This window comes from Eumetopias jubatus, unplaced genomic scaffold, assembly GCF_037043125.1.
Source record: "Eumetopias jubatus isolate StellerSeaLion01/CBP00866 unplaced genomic scaffold, mEumJub1_p1.0 scaffold_10, whole genome shotgun sequence".
NCBI classification, from domain to species: Eukaryota; Metazoa; Chordata; class Mammalia; order Carnivora; family Otariidae; genus Eumetopias; species Eumetopias jubatus.
The window spans coordinates 49,176,945-49,192,307 of record NW_028274816.1 but is presented as its reverse complement, the minus strand read 5'-3'; the positions used below and the strand labels follow the sequence as shown (position 1 = coordinate 49,192,307).

The following is a 15,363-nucleotide window of genomic DNA, read 5'->3' as shown; positions in this document are numbered from 1 at the left end:
CTCTCGCTGTGTCTCTGTCAAATAAATAAATAAAATCTTTTAAAAAAAAAAAAGATATACATCATCTCTAGCACCCTGAAGACTTCTTTATCAATCAGTACTCACTTCTACCTCTGCGTCTAATATAATGGACTAATTTTGTCCATTTTTGAACTTGAATTAAATGGAATCATAGGAATAATCTGAGGGCAAAACATTCATCCCATGGGGAAGTTTTGTCTGAGACTCTAAAATCGAACACCAGAACAAAATTCTGACCTGTAGCCCTGGCTTGGCCATTTGAGATTGCCTGTTTTCTGCTAGTCTCTCTAGAAGCCGAAAATATGCACAGTGAATTGGACCCTGTGGGTTTGGAGTGGACTTGGAATAAGGGTCCTGTTAAGGAAGTTAACGAGTTGAGGATGGCTCTTCTTTGTAGATATTCAGAGGGGAATCTCAGAGCTCCCTGTCAAAATCTCTAATTAGCTTTTTAGAGACTGACTTTTGACTGCAGAGACCTGAATTAGGCAGCTTGAAAGAGTCTTTGTATGAGCTGCCTGCCCTGAGGCTAAGACACAATGGCTCAGCAAATATAGGATATTCTGAAGGGAGTCTTTCTCAGGAAACCTAGAACATCTGGTAGATTCATTCTGGGGCAGAGAAGCCTCTGTTGCTCACATGCAACCTGAGTTATCTGGGAAAGCAGGTGTTGATTCATAATTCAGCCCCTTTCAACCTTACCTGAATATGTATTAAATGAGGTAACTTACAGAAAGCCTCTAGAAATGGGCTTTTTAAAATTATTTTTATCATTTATCATTCCTGTTTTCACAGATAAGGAAACAACCCCAGGGAGGTAAATTGTTTGGCCTAGATTCCCCTCAGTTGGTTAGAGAAATTGCTTGGTTCAAACTTCTCTCTGAGTGATTCTGAGGCTCACAGTCCTTCCAGAAGATACCCCTGCCCCAAACCCAAAGCAAGCCATCACTCAGCTCTGTCTCCTACACAGGACTCTGCAGGCTTCTTCCTCTTGGGCCTCAGAGAGTATTTGGGGAGGGACTGTTGGATGACTCTTATCATGGGGTCTGTTTATCTTCAGGTTACCTGAGTACCCTGTATACCTGTGGGTCCCACCACCTCGCTGACAGCAGGGCTTCCCAGGACCTTGGTCAAGTCTACAGAAGGCCCTGCCTGGGGCTGCAGCTGAGGGTGAGTTACTGTGGAGAGATGGAGCTGTGAGGGACAAGCAGGCCAGGTTGAAGACCCTCTGGATTTGGAGAGGGGGAACTTGGGACAAGAATCTCTTCTGAAGGAAGCACCTAGGTTCCAAGACCTCTTGCCAGAGCAAAGACTCCTAAGTAACAGGAAATAGCATCATTCCTGAGCCAGAAGCTGAGCAAGACTCAACTTGGTGTCGCTCCTTCCAGGGACCCTCCATGGTAGGGGAAGGGTTGGGTCCCAAGATTCAGAGAGACAGAAGTGAAGGGGGAAGCAGGCAAGGCCAAGTGAGAGGTATGTTTTCTCAAGGGAAGGAGACATCGGTCCAACACAGTACATTCTGCCATCTTGTAGCATGTGATATAACCAGCCCACTTCCTTACTCTTACCACCAGTTTCTGGATTCGAAGTTGCAGCCTTGTCATTTTTGCCATCTCACCTGGACTCTGGGAATATGGGGACTTCACTCCATCCTGACTAAGGGGCAGAAAAGTCCCTGGATTCTCAGAGTGATGGTGGCAGCAGACCTACTATAGCTATAGATTTTTTTTTAATTAAACATTATTTGAAAAATTTGCAGGGATATTACTGTCAGTTTTTATATATCCTTCATCTACACTCACCCAGATAAACGCTTACACTCTCGTGCTGTCTTTGTCTCTGTATATATGTGTTATATTATAAATATATATTAATTTTGGCCTTTTCAAGTATTTGAGAATAAGTTACAGACCTGCTGCTCTTTTACCCCAAAATACTTCAGTGTGCATTTCCTAAGAATCAGAGCATTTTCCTATATAACCGTAGTGCAGTTTTCAAAATCAGGCATTTAACACAGTAATTTAATACCATTATCTAATCCATAGTCCTTATTCAGATGTGAACCAATAATGCTTTTTCATAATAACATTTCTTTTTTCATTCCAGAATCCAGTTCAGGATCACAGACTACCTTTAGTTGACATACCCGTTTATAAAGTCTCCTTTAATGGGAATCAGTTCCTCAGTCTTTTTGTCTTTGATGAAGTCAACATTTTTGAAGAGTATAGGCCAGTTATTTTGTATTACTGCCACTCAACATGATTTTTGTCTGATGTTTCTTCATGATTAGATTCAAGTATGCATTTTGGGCAGAATATCACAGAAGGAATGTTGTGCCCATCATAGTGCATCATATCAGGGGGCACATGACTTGTGTCCCATCACTTGTGATATTAACTAATCACTTGGTTAAGGTGATATCTGCCAGTTTTCTCCAGGGCAGAGTTACAATTTTTCATTTTATAATTAATAAATATCTGGGGGGGATATTTAGATACTATATAAATATCCTGTTTTTCATCCAGCTCTTACCAGTGGTTTCTCACCCACTGATGCTGCCATCTCATTTAAAGGTGAAGGAAGTGACTTTCCCAGGTCATAGAGCCAGGGCCAGAACACAGGCCTCCGGACACACACTCACTAGCACATTGGCCACACCACCACTCGGCTGGCACCTTGCAGCCGTGGACAGAACGGGCCAAAGCGAGTAGCTAAATCCAGGAGGATGAGGGAGGGGGTGTACTCTTTTAGAGAATCGACTAGCTATCAAAGCTGGATTAACTGCCCCAGCCTGCTGGGCTCCAGGCCTTTCCTTCCAGCTCAGTCCCTGACGGACAGTTCAGTTCTCTCAGAGAACCCCACTCCCCCTTTTAAAACCCTCCTGTGGCTTCCCTCATGATGAAAAAAGGCAGTGAAACTGTGATACATAAATAATGAAGTGTGTGTGTGTGTGGGTGTGTGTGTGCGTGTGTGTGTGTCAACCCAAATCGAAGCACTAATAACAGTTTATTGTATTTCATACCCAAAGCTTTTCTACACATGTATTTTTTAAATAATGGGATTGTGGGGATTTTTTTTTTAACTTGAGGTGTAACGTGCATAGAGAACAGCGTGTAGCTTAATGAATTGTTCCATATGTGCACACTCATGTACCCACCACCCAGATCATAATAGAGAACATTTCCAGCACCCCAAAGCCTTCCTCCACCCCTCCCAAGCAGTGCCTAGTCATAGCTATCACATAGGTTAGGGTTCTCTGTTTCTGACCTACTTTTTTTCTCTGTTTCTGACCTACTTTTTTTTAAGTACTTTTTTGACTTACTAGTATAACTTGATTAATGTATTAGTTAAGCAAAGAAGTGTCTGTATTTTATTTAACATTCAAGGAAATCACTTTTTTTTTAATTTCTCCTATAGAAGAGACAGGAATCTAAGTAGTTAATCTTAACACCATTAAGACAAATTCATTATTATATCTTGTGAACAGGATGTTCCTGGAAATGTTCCATATCCTGATTGTGTGGGAGTTATGTGGGTGAATGAGTACATTTGTCAAAACTCATCGAACTATGCAATTAAACTGGATTCATTTATTATATGTAAATTATACCTCGGTAAAAAAAAAAAAATCTTTTAAAAGGTATAATAAGCTCACTGCTCAGTCCGGATAGCTAAGTGCCTGTTTTACACTAACTGCTTTCTGACCTGTACAATATTTCAAAGCATTTTCATACAATTAAAAGGTAATGGATGTTTATTGTCCACTGAGAAGAGTAAATCATTAACTCATTTAGCACTATAGTGTTACAAATGTTTCCGTATGTGTATCCTCATGTACTCACCACCCAGATCATGAGAGAATATTTCCAGCACTTTTTTCTTTTTTTTTCTTAATCTTTCCAGCACTTTAGAATCATTTCCTTTTTTAAAAGATGATTTGTCAATAGATTAGTGAGAAAAGACTTCTGTAAAACAAAGCTAGAAGAATGTATTTTTTTTTAAAGATTTATTTATTTATATATTTATTTGACAGAGAGAGACACAGAGAGGGAGGGAACACAAGCAGTGGGAGTGGGAGAGGGAGAAGCAGACTTCCCGCAGAACAGGGAACCTGAAGCAGGGCTCGATTCCAGGACCCCGGGATCATGACCCGAACCAAAGGCAGATGCTTAACGACAGCCACCCAGGCGCCCTGAAGGATGTATTCATTTTGAAAGAATTTTCTCCCCTTGAATCTGGTGTCCTCTGCTAATCACTAAACTACCTGGAAGCTTTTAGTAGACATGGCCAGTTTCCCTTATGCTTGAACCAAATGACAATCCCATCAGCTATGCGTGAGAGCTCGTCACTCCTGAATGTCGATTTTTAATTCCAGGCTGTCGATTATTGGCACAGTATTTTCAGACCTCTTTATAAGGTTTCTCACTTCTGTGAGTGAAAAACCTAAACATTCTTTATTAGTTGTTTGTACCAGTTTAGTTCCACATTTCCTAATGTATGGATGTTTTAGAAATTAGGAGCCTCCATGTTTTAGTAGTCCTATTTAATTACAGTATCTGTTATTTTAAGAGAAAAAAGTTAATATTTTGATTTTTGAATTTCACTACAAATTCATAGTTTTTGTAGACTAAAAGTTTGTGAACATATGCATTCATACGGAATTCCTAGACCATGAAGTATTCATGTTTAGCTTTGGTAGATATGACCGGTTTGCTCTTACCACTCCTCCTCAAATGGTTGGAGCCCTTGAGGCTGGTTCCTCTGCCCCCTTGCCAGCACCTATCCCTGAAGAAGTGTCTTTGCTTTCTGGACTCAGGATTACAGAGGTGCTTCTTGTGATCTTTGCTCCAGGTGTGGACTCAGCCATTTTCCAAGGAGCTCGAGTTCCTTTTTAGTGAAACCAGTGGAAGAGATCAGAATCTGGGCACTAGCAGGTTTTTCCAATTGCAGTGATACAGCCACAAAAGATAGAAGTTTTAAAACCATGAGTTATCCCATTAATGATTTTACCATTAAACATTCAAGTATGTCAAAATATTTACATTCTTAATCTATGATTTACCCTTTTTCTTTTATAATTTAAGCCACATAGTTATCTCTTTAATTAAACATCTTAATTAAAAATAACAGTAGTTTGTTCTCATCTGTTGAAAAATACTTTTTAACAACAATACTTAATAATACACTGGATGAATAACCAGATGTAGCCTTTCAGTAATCATTCCTACCACAGTGTAAGTAACCATTAGTTTTAACTGATGTTATCCAGTTATTTTATTTTGCTTTGAGTTCTTTGTAATAAGTTACAGTATATACTTTTTTCAATGGTAATATTATGATAGAAAAAGCATCCCAAATATAGGACTTCATAAACACCGGTAGGTGAACAAGTGCAACTTTAAAAGTAAATAAGAGGCAAAACCCAAGCCTTTTTTGCCTTTAAGAGAAAATGTATTGTTCTGCAGGGGTGATCCCACTCAGCATGAATTTGGCTCCATCTCCCATGGGGACAGTTATTTAAGTTTTAAAGATTTTGGTTTTTAATAAATTTTTACTTCTTACTTGGTAGCAGCTTTTACTTCCTGGGAGGTCTGTTTTATGCATTCACATTCTGAATTGAATGGCACCATTTTTTTTTTCTTTTACCCCAGTGATTTCAAGCATGGATTTTTGTACAAGATTTATGTAGGGACTTTGCAAGTTCTGAGACGGGCCTGGTCCCTCACAGCTCTGTTCTCTCTTTCTCCATCCTCTTCCCCCCAATCTCTGTCTTCACAGGACTCAAATCTTTTTCCAAGAACAGCAGAAAATGATTGAGTACCAGGTAAGTGTGACATAAAGTAGCCGAGTTTCCCTTCTTGGGAAACTGTTCTAGAAAAAATATGGGCATTTCAAGCATGTATACTTTATCACAGGCTGGGTTCTCAGAAAACAGACTTGGAGGTGGGAGGTTTGCACACATGAGGTTTACTAGGTAGACTCTTAGAACACTTACAAGAAGCAAAGGAAGCAGGATTAGGCAGAGGGATTTGAACAGGCATCAGCTGACCTTACAAGATGCTTTGGAGCTGGGATGGCCCTTGCTGTTGTCTTGAATGGAGGGAAGGAGGCCTTTATGTTCTGAAATCAACCAGTCACTGGTTGTAGGCTGCCCCAGGGAGGGGACATAAGTTTTCGTGAGTAGCTCCCTTTGACCAAGGGCACTTTGCAAAAGGTCTCAAGCCTGCAGTAGCCAGCCTTCTAACAGCTGGGAGAATACCTCAGTCCTTCAGGGGGATTTGGGTGGAACATCACAGCTTCTGTCTACACATAAATACAATGGCAAGACCCTTATTATACATACTACTCTACCCCCTTTTTTCCCAAATAAAATATCTTAGAGATTGTACATATTAGTACTTGGGACCACACCTTTTTTTTTTTTTTAGATTTTATTTATTTATTTGACAGAGACATAGCGAGAGAGGGAACACAAGCACGGGGAGTGGGAGAGGGAGAAGCAGGCTTCCCGCAGAGCGGGGAGCCTGATGTGGGGCTCGATCCCAGGACCCTGGGATCATGACCTGAGCTGAAGGCAGATGCTTAACGACCGAGCCACCCAGGCGCCCCCACACCATTTTTTTTAAACAAGGTACATAATGCTCCATCCTACATGGAATATGGATGATTTAACTAGCCCCCCATTTTATGACATTCAGGTAATTTCCAAATTTGATATTACAAGGAATGATGCAAGGAACCTTCATCATTATATACAGATATACAAAACAGTCCAACAAGGGTCATTAACTGTGGTCTTCCTGGTGGCCCAGCAAAAAGGCAAATACAAGACAGCCCATGATTTGCACTGGCCATAGGATAGAAGCTTGCTGTTTATTAAGAGAAAACTAGCTTTTCAAGGCACTTTCTAAAGACATTTCCCTGAGGGGCCTTCTTATGGCTGAGGTAGAGCAACACTGCTGCTAACCATGTGGTCCCAAGACATGAGCTTCTCCAAGGAGCTTGTTAGACATACAGAATGGCAGGCCCCACTCCAGACCTGCTTGAATCAAGTTATTTGAGAGTGGAGCCTGGGAATCTATGTTTAACAAGCTCTCGGGGATCCTTATGCTCTTGTAAGTGTGAGAAGCACTGACAGGACAAAATTCTTAACGATAACTAACCAATGTAGAAGCATATTTTTTACAGTGGTTCAGCTCTTCCGTTGGAATTGAGTATTAGCCCCACAGAACTCCTGGATTTCGAGGTGACCAGAAGCATCATGACTTAGTTTCCCAGTGAAGTGTTAATGTTTTCTATCTGTGTCAGAGTTGCAGGATGTTTTAACTCCTGTGCTTTGCAGCCACATGTGTAATGGAATAAAGTGCTAAAGTTCAGTTAGAGGAAAGTAAAAATACAAATATTTATTTTCAAAGGGAGCAGGCAGGAAGTTTCCTCCCCATTTATGGAAGTCCTGATTTTGGTCCAGGGTATCTGTGTCCTTGATCTAGACTGAGGAACAGATGAGCTGTCCATTATTTAAATTACTGTCATTCCCTTAACTGTCTTTACTAGTTTGGCAGCAAACAGTGAACGTCTTAGTCCCCACCAAGTCTTGGTGTGAAGAGTTCCCAGCTCCCCCTACTTTCCTCACCATCTTATGATGGTGAGGTTCCCTGCGTCCTGACAGGACTCCCCCCTCAGCCCCTGAGTTCCTACATTTCCACCTCTTTGGAGGCCTCCCTCCAGGAGGGACATCTCTTTCTGGAGACCCATCCTCTCCCCTTTCCCAGACCTTTTCCCTTGTCCCTACAACCATTGTCAGTGCCTCCAACCCTAGAAACCATCGCCACTTCCAAACCACAAAGTCCTTTCCTTTCTCCCCTGGCCTCCTCCATCTCTTGTAGTGACTTCCTGCTCTTGATGTTCCCATATTCTGTTTCTTACTCTTTCTTGAGTCCAGCATCCTCTCTCCCCACTTGACTAAAGCTTTTCTGGCTAAGGGCCCAGGTGACTTTTCTGAGGCTGAAATCAGAAGATGCTTTCTGATTGTTCTGCTAAAGTAGACTGTACCGTTTGCCCCCTTCTGTGCAGAAGGCAACAGCATATACTGGGTGAGAGCACAGACTTGGAGCCAGACTGCTGAGTTTGAATCCCAGACCTTATCGTCTGTATGACCTTGCACAAGTCTCTGAACCTCTTTGTGCCACAGTTTCCCATCTCAGGAGATGGTACCATCCCACTGGACAAGCCAGGACCATATCCTTGACTTCTCCCTGCCTTCCCATTCTCACACTCAGTCACTAAGTGATGGTAATTTTACAACCTTAATGTTTCTTCCATCTCTTTCCTCTTCATCCCTATGTTTGGTGAAAATGACCTGCCTTTATGGGCGTCAGATTACATCTTTTCTGTTTTGTTCCGTTCTATCCCATCCCATCCCATCCCATCCCACTCCAGTTAGCTCTGTTTGGGAAATACCGACCCAGGCCTGTCAACTGAGCCAGGCTCCATGCTCTGTGGTAAAAGACTGATTGCTGTTCTCCCACTACCATGGTATGTTATTCCGACATCAGAGAGGATATCTGGTTGGTACCTCCTATGTACATGGCCTTTGTGTGGGTCTAGGGTCTCCTGTGCCAGGTCCTACCTTCAGGTCCATCTGCTTGGGCTACTGCTCAGGTGCCACTGTAGGACCCCACATTTTTTAAAGAGATGTACAGCCTCCTCCTGAGGTTAAGCTGATGCCTGTGACCCAAAGCCCCCACCAGAAATCACATTGTTAAGACTATCTCACGTGGCCCAAGGCCTCCAGGTAAACAAAGACAGTCTTATCAAACAGAACATTGCAGGGGCTTAGAGATTAACTCCCAGGAGCTGAGTGCAAAGATCAGACCTCTCTTTGGGGAAGGTTCAATTCTTTACAGTCACTTGAAGATATATCATAGGTACTGTTTCCTCTACTCACAGGAATAGGGGAGTTTTTTCCCTACACCAAACAATTCTCCCAGTTCTCCAGTGGACACCAACTGGGTGTCCTACAACTTAGTTCAACTTGGATTTAGCATAGACCCTACAAGTTAGGGACTCAGTCTCACAAGACTGCCCCCCTCTTCAGATGCTAATTACAAATCTCAGGTTGTCACCTGAACTTCTGACCAACTAGCTATAAGTCAGGGGTTCCTATGACCCCCTCTTCAGTTTTGATAATTTGCTATAGTGATTCACAGATCTGGGAGATACTTTACTTACTATTATGGGTTTATTATAAAGGATACAAATGAAAAGCCAGATAACAAGGTACAGAATGGTCCTGAGCACATGAGCTTCTGTCCGTAGTTTGGGGTGTGCATCTTCCCAGATGTGTTCACTAACCTAAAAGCTCTTCAGGGTTTTCATGAGATTTCCATCATGTAGGCATCGTTGATTAAATCATTGATTGGTAATTAGCTCAATCTCTGGTACCACCCATCCACCCCCACCCTGACCTAGAAGTTGGGCAGGGTAGAAAAGGGGGCTGAAAGTTCCAGCCCTCTAATCATATGGTTAGTTCCTCTGGCAGCTAGCCCCCTTCCTCCATGTCATTGGCATAAACTTGTGTATTGTTGACTGAGGCTTGTTAGAAATAACAAAAGACACTCCTATTACCCCTGTTACTCAGGAAGTTACAAGGGTTTAAGAAGCTCTGTTCCAGGAACCGGGAAGGAAAACCAAATATATATTTCTTAATATATCACAATATCACAGGTGCCCTCTTAGGTTAGTACTTGTAAGTCCTTCTCTTGGGTCTCCAGCTGAAATCTATTAGGGTCCCTTGGGGCTTTGGCCTGGATGCTTTGCTCATCCTGTCTCCTTGCAGGGAGATCCCACACTGACAACTTTAGCTACCACTTCTCTGCTGCTGCTTCCAGAGCTTTAGCTCCCTTCCTGATCTTGCTTCTGATACAAGATTCATATATTCATCCTGCTGCATACTAAGTGTCTCCACCCATGTGTCCCCAGACATGTCTAACAACACATCCTCTTTGTTTCTGCTGTTTTTCTCATGTCTGATTCACCATCACCCAGTTGGCTTTGAGATACTTGGGTGTTACCCTTACCCCTCTTTCACCCCCCCACAACCAGTTAAGGTGCAGGTTCTGCTCTTCTTTACAATGGTCCTTCTCTGTCTCACTTGTACTGTCCCACTTGTGAACACCATCTTCTACCTACATTATTACAGTTTTTGCTTTCACTTCCCTCCAGGTCACCCACCACATTTCTCTTTGTATCCATTCGCTTGCAAATTATCTGTGAGTTTTGTATCTCTTATAGGCAGCACTGCTTTTTTATTTTATTTTTTAAAATATTTTATTTATTTATTTCACAGAGAGAGAGCAGGAGAGCACAGGCAGGGGGAGTGGCAGAGGGAAAGGGAGAAGCAGGCTCCCCGCTGAGCAGGGAGCCCGATGCGGGGCTTGATCATAGGACCCTGGGATCATGACCTGAGCTGAAGGCAGATACTTAACCAACTGAACCATGCACGCATCCCAGCATTGCTTTTTTAATCCAGCCTAACAATCTCTGCCTTTTGGAGTGTTCAGTCATATATTAATTTATATTATAATTTACTATCATTGAATATAAGTATAATTATTGGTATGGTTGGATTTGTATCTTTTTAGTATTTGGTTTTTTATTTGTCCCATGTGCTTTTGTCCCTCTATTTCTTCTCTTCTCTTATGTGTGTGTTTGTGTGAATTAAATGAATATTTTTGGAATTCATTTACTTCATTTACTTCAATACACCTCTTTGCACTATGATTTTAGTGGTTCCTCTAGGGATACAAGATATATTCTTAACTTTTCAGTCTGCTTAGAGTTACCACTGTACCACTGTACCACTTGACATGGGATACAAGAAACTCACTCACATGCCTAATAGAATGTGCTTTCTACGCATACCTCTCCCTTGATAGATTTTCCATTGTCTTAAAGTCCATCGTCTCATCACTCATATGCCCCTCTATACTCCTCCTGTTACTGAGAGCCTCACAGCCCTTAAAGTCACTGTTCTATCCCCATGCCTGTGTTCATGCTGCTCTGTCTGCAAGGATTGCAGTTTCTCCATCTTTCTGCAGAGAAGACTCAGCTCCACATATCCCCTAGCTCTGAAGCCTTGCTAGACCTTGAAACATTTAATGGACCATTCACACTTTTCTGTAACCTAGATGTCCTGCCACCATACCTCATATACTTTCACCTGGATGGCTTTACATATTGCTTTCTGCCAGGCTGTGAGCTCCTTGAGGTCAGGAACCATCCATGACTATGTCTCCAGCAGCCAGCACTGGGTTACACAAAGCAGGTCATCTTCAGTCAATACATGTTGACTCAAAGTATATGACAGCGGGTTCCAATGTGATTATTTTCCCTACCATACATAACCCAAAGCCAGGAATGTAAAAGCATCCTAGATAGATAAATTATGATAAGCTCTAACCTAGGAACATAAAAACTCCATACCATCCACCCCTGGCTGCATTTTCCCACATGACTCAATGCCATTTCATCCTCAGCAGAGACCTGTGTCCTTCAAAGACGTGGTAGTAGGCTTCACTCAAGAGGAGTGGCACAGGCTGAATCCTGCTCAGAGGGCACTGTACCGGGATGTGATGCTGGAGACCTACAGCAACCTTGTCTCAGTGGGTAAGAACAGCTCCACCATACAATCTAGATTATGCGTGAATGACCGCCTTTCCTTTTTCAGTTGCTAAAAGTAACTGAGGTACCTAAAGCCTCAGAAGTATGAAATACTTCCTATGCGCCAGACACTATTTCAGCCACTTTTAAAGTATTAACTTATTTAATTCTCCTAAGACCCTTATGAGATAGGTACTATTAGTACCACTATTTTACACATTTGGAAACAGAGGCAGATGGGTGAAGTAACTTGCCCAGTGTCACTCAACTAGTACATATAGAGCCAAGAGTAGGATTTGAACCCCAGCAGTCTGGCTGCACGTTTTGCATTCCTGACTCTTACACTGTGCTGCCTCAGTGAATTTGGCTTGAGGTTCAGTGGTCTTGGGTTACTAATTCCTTTTGGTTCTGGACAAGGTGTGTGTACAGTCTTCTCCCAAGTACAATGTCTGTTGTGCAGCCTTTAATGCTGCCTGAGTGGCCCTGAAGACCAAGGAGCTCAGCCCAAGGCCTGGATCATTTCCCTGGAACAGGTTATGAAGGCACTAAACCATATGTGATCCTCAAGCTGGAGCAGGAAGAAGCACCATGGATTTGTGAGGCAGCATGCTCAGGCTGCCACTGTCAGGGTAAGTATACATTCAGCAAAAGAGGTACTATGGGAGGCTGGCACCTTTGGGATTTTGTTCAGAGTCCAGCTCTCAAAAGCCTTGGAGCTTTGCAAGCAGCTGGAGACATTTCTCTGAGAGCTTTAGCCTTCTTGATGACCCTTCATCCTCCATGCACCCCACCTCCTTTATCCAGGTGTTCCTTCCCCTCATCTCATCTCTCCCTGTGTTCTTGCTCCATTGCCCTTTCTCCAGAATCCTTGGTCTCTTAAGGTTTTCAGTACACCTTCTCTTTCACATTCAGGCATTCTTACAAATAAACTCCTGTCATTCTCCCGCTCCGGCTGGTCCCTTCCTATTTCCTGTTCTCACAGTTTCCAGGTAAAATGCCCCAGACCTGCCCGCCATACCCAACAATACCCATGGCACCTCAAGTGTTGGTAACCTACTCTTAAGGATGCCTTTGAACTTCTACTTCTCCACAGGAGTCATGGGCTTAGCAAGAATAGTTAGCGCTGTCTGTTCCCAATCTGTTTATGCCACTTACACTTGGTGTTGTAATCACATAATTGAAATAAATATTACATGAACCCCAAAAACATTCAAGTCATTTTCATGCTTCTCCCCAAAATGATGTCTCTGAAATTACTACCATCCACTGTTCATCCACCTTGGTTGTAGTAGTAGCAGCAACAGCACTAGAATTATTGGCCAGTGTGTGTGCTCACTCTATGCCAGATTTGTTCTCAGCCCTTTACATATATCATTTCATTTAACCCTTACAACACCTGTGAGATATCCAGCCTTTATTACACCATTTACAAATGAAACAGTCACAGAAAAGTTAGGAAACTTATCTAAGAACATATAGCAAAGTAAGGGACCGAACAGAGATTTGAGCCCATGTGGTCAGGTTTCAGAACCAGTACTCTTTTTTTTTTTTTAATATATGGTTATATATGTGAATTTTTTCACATTTTATTTTTTTAAAGATTTTATTTATTTGACAGAGAGAGACACAGCGAGAGAGGGAACACAAGCAGGGGGAGTGGGAGAGGAAGAAGCAGGCTTCCCGTGGAGCATGGAGCCCAATGTGGGGCTCAATCCCAGGACCACAAGATCATGACCTGAGCCGAAGGCAGACGCTTAACTACTGAGCCACCCAGGTGCCCCTCAGAACCAGTACTCTTAACCATCACATTCTGGTGCCCTCTAGGGTGTATTTTGCATCATTAAACTACACTCATCAACCTTCCTGAAACCATAGTAACCTGGCTACCAGCTGCCTTTCTTTTCCCTCTTTTAAGAGCCACACATTTTTTTTTAAAGATTTTATTTATTTGACAGAGAGAGACACAGCAAGAGAGGGAACACAAGCAGGCAGAGTAGGAGAGGGAGAAGCAGGCTTCCCGCTGAGCAGGGGCCCAATGCGGGACTCGATCCCAGGACCCTGGGATCATGACCTGAGCCAAAGGCAGACACTTAATGACTGAGCCACCCAGGCACCCCAAGAGCCACACATTGAATAGCAAGGTTCTATATGACACCTCAGTAACAGGTTTGACAAACTACAGCCTATAGTTTGGCTACCTGATTTTGTAAATAAAGTTTTATTGGAACACAGCCATGCCTTTACATTTATATACTGTCTTATGTTTCTCAAATACAATGGGAGAGTTGAGTAATTTTGACTGAGACCATATGGCCCACAAAGCCTAAAATTTACTCCCTGGCCCTTTAAGAACATGCTTGCCAACCACTGCTCTACAATATCCCATCTTCTTCAAAATTCTTTCTTTGTACACTCTATGACGTATTCCATTTCATTTGTGCCAGTGTTGTGAATCTTCTCTACTCATACAACACCCTTCCCTGCATTTAGTTATGGTTCATGCTTTCTGTTCATGTATTGTGCATTGTTTAAATTCTTAGAGTATTTCTCAAGTAATTTTATTCTAGATCATAATAATAGAATAAAGAAAGGTTTGCTGTGTTTTCTCCAGAAAACATTTGTCAAATTAATGTCCAGAGGAAAAGACAAGACATGATTTTGAAACAAGGTGCATTCATCAGCAAGAAAACACTGCCCAAGGAAAGAAGCCATGAAAGCAATAAGTTTGGGAAAATATCACCTCTGAGCACTAATCTTTTTCCTTCAATTCAAAACCCTACTAACTGGGACCCCTGTGGAAAGAGTGCAAACCATAATTTAGATTTTATTGGTTTTAAGAGAAACTCTTCAAAAAAACAAGATGAGTGCTGTGGATGTGGGAAATTGTTACAACATACAAACCATGATAGAAGACCTAATGGAGAAAAACTCTGGGAATGCAGTCATTGTGAGAAAGCTTTCAGCCACAACCCAGCACTTATGTATAAACCAGCAGTAACCAATTCTCTTGTGTACAAACGTAAGAGGGTTCCACCTACAGAGAAACCCCATGTCTGTAGCGAGTGTGGGAAAGCCTTCTGCTACAAGTCTGAATTCATTAGGCATCAGAGAAGTCACACTGGGGAGAAGCCATATGGATGCACTGACTGTGGGAAAGCCTTTTCACATAAGTCAACCCTCATTAAACATCAGCGAATTCACACTGGGGTAAGACCCTTTGAATGTTTTTTCTGTGGGAAAGCCTTCACTCAGAAGTCACACCGCAGAGAACATCAAAGAACACATACTGGAGAGAGACCCTTTGTGTGCAGTGAATGTGGGAAGTCATTTGGTGAGAAGTCATACCTCAATGTACATCGAAAAATACACACAGGAGAAAGACCATATCGTTGCAGAGAATGTGGGAAAGCCTTCAGCCAAAAGTCATGCCTCAATAAACACTGGAGAACTCACACAGGAGAAAAACCCTATGGATGCAGTGAATGTGGCAAAGCTTTTTATCAGAAGCCAAACCTCAGTAGACATCAGAAAATTCATGCCAGAAAGAATGCCTATAGGAATTAAAACCTGATAATTGTGAGAAAGCCTTAATCAAGGTATCCTATTTCATTATATGTGGAGGAATTCATTTTTAGGAGAAATCTCATTGATTTAATGAATTTGGACAAAATGTTTTACCATAAG

The 15,363-nt window shown here is 42.2% G+C and overlaps 1 protein-coding gene across 2 annotated transcripts in view; it reads left to right on the top strand.

Annotated features, from left to right (window-relative positions):
• Positions 1-15,363, top strand: part of ZNF793 (zinc finger protein 793) — an 18,365-nt gene extending 3,002 nt beyond the window's left edge. Inside the window, exons 3-7 of one of the 2 annotated variants that reach the window (XM_028090704.1) lie at positions 1,079-1,188; positions 5,797-5,842; positions 11,556-11,685; positions 12,213-12,308; positions 14,291-15,363. In XM_028090704.1, the coding sequence (XP_027946505.1) occupies positions 5,828-5,842; positions 11,556-11,685; positions 12,213-12,308; positions 14,291-15,243 (1,194 nt within the window). In that variant the 5' untranslated portion in view covers positions 1,079-1,188; positions 5,797-5,827 and the 3' untranslated portion in view covers positions 15,244-15,363. Of the gene's footprint in view, positions 1-1,078; positions 1,189-5,796; positions 5,843-10,737; positions 11,686-12,212; positions 12,309-14,290 lie in introns of those variants that run through there. The other variant, XM_088028478.1, reaches the window with a different exon arrangement.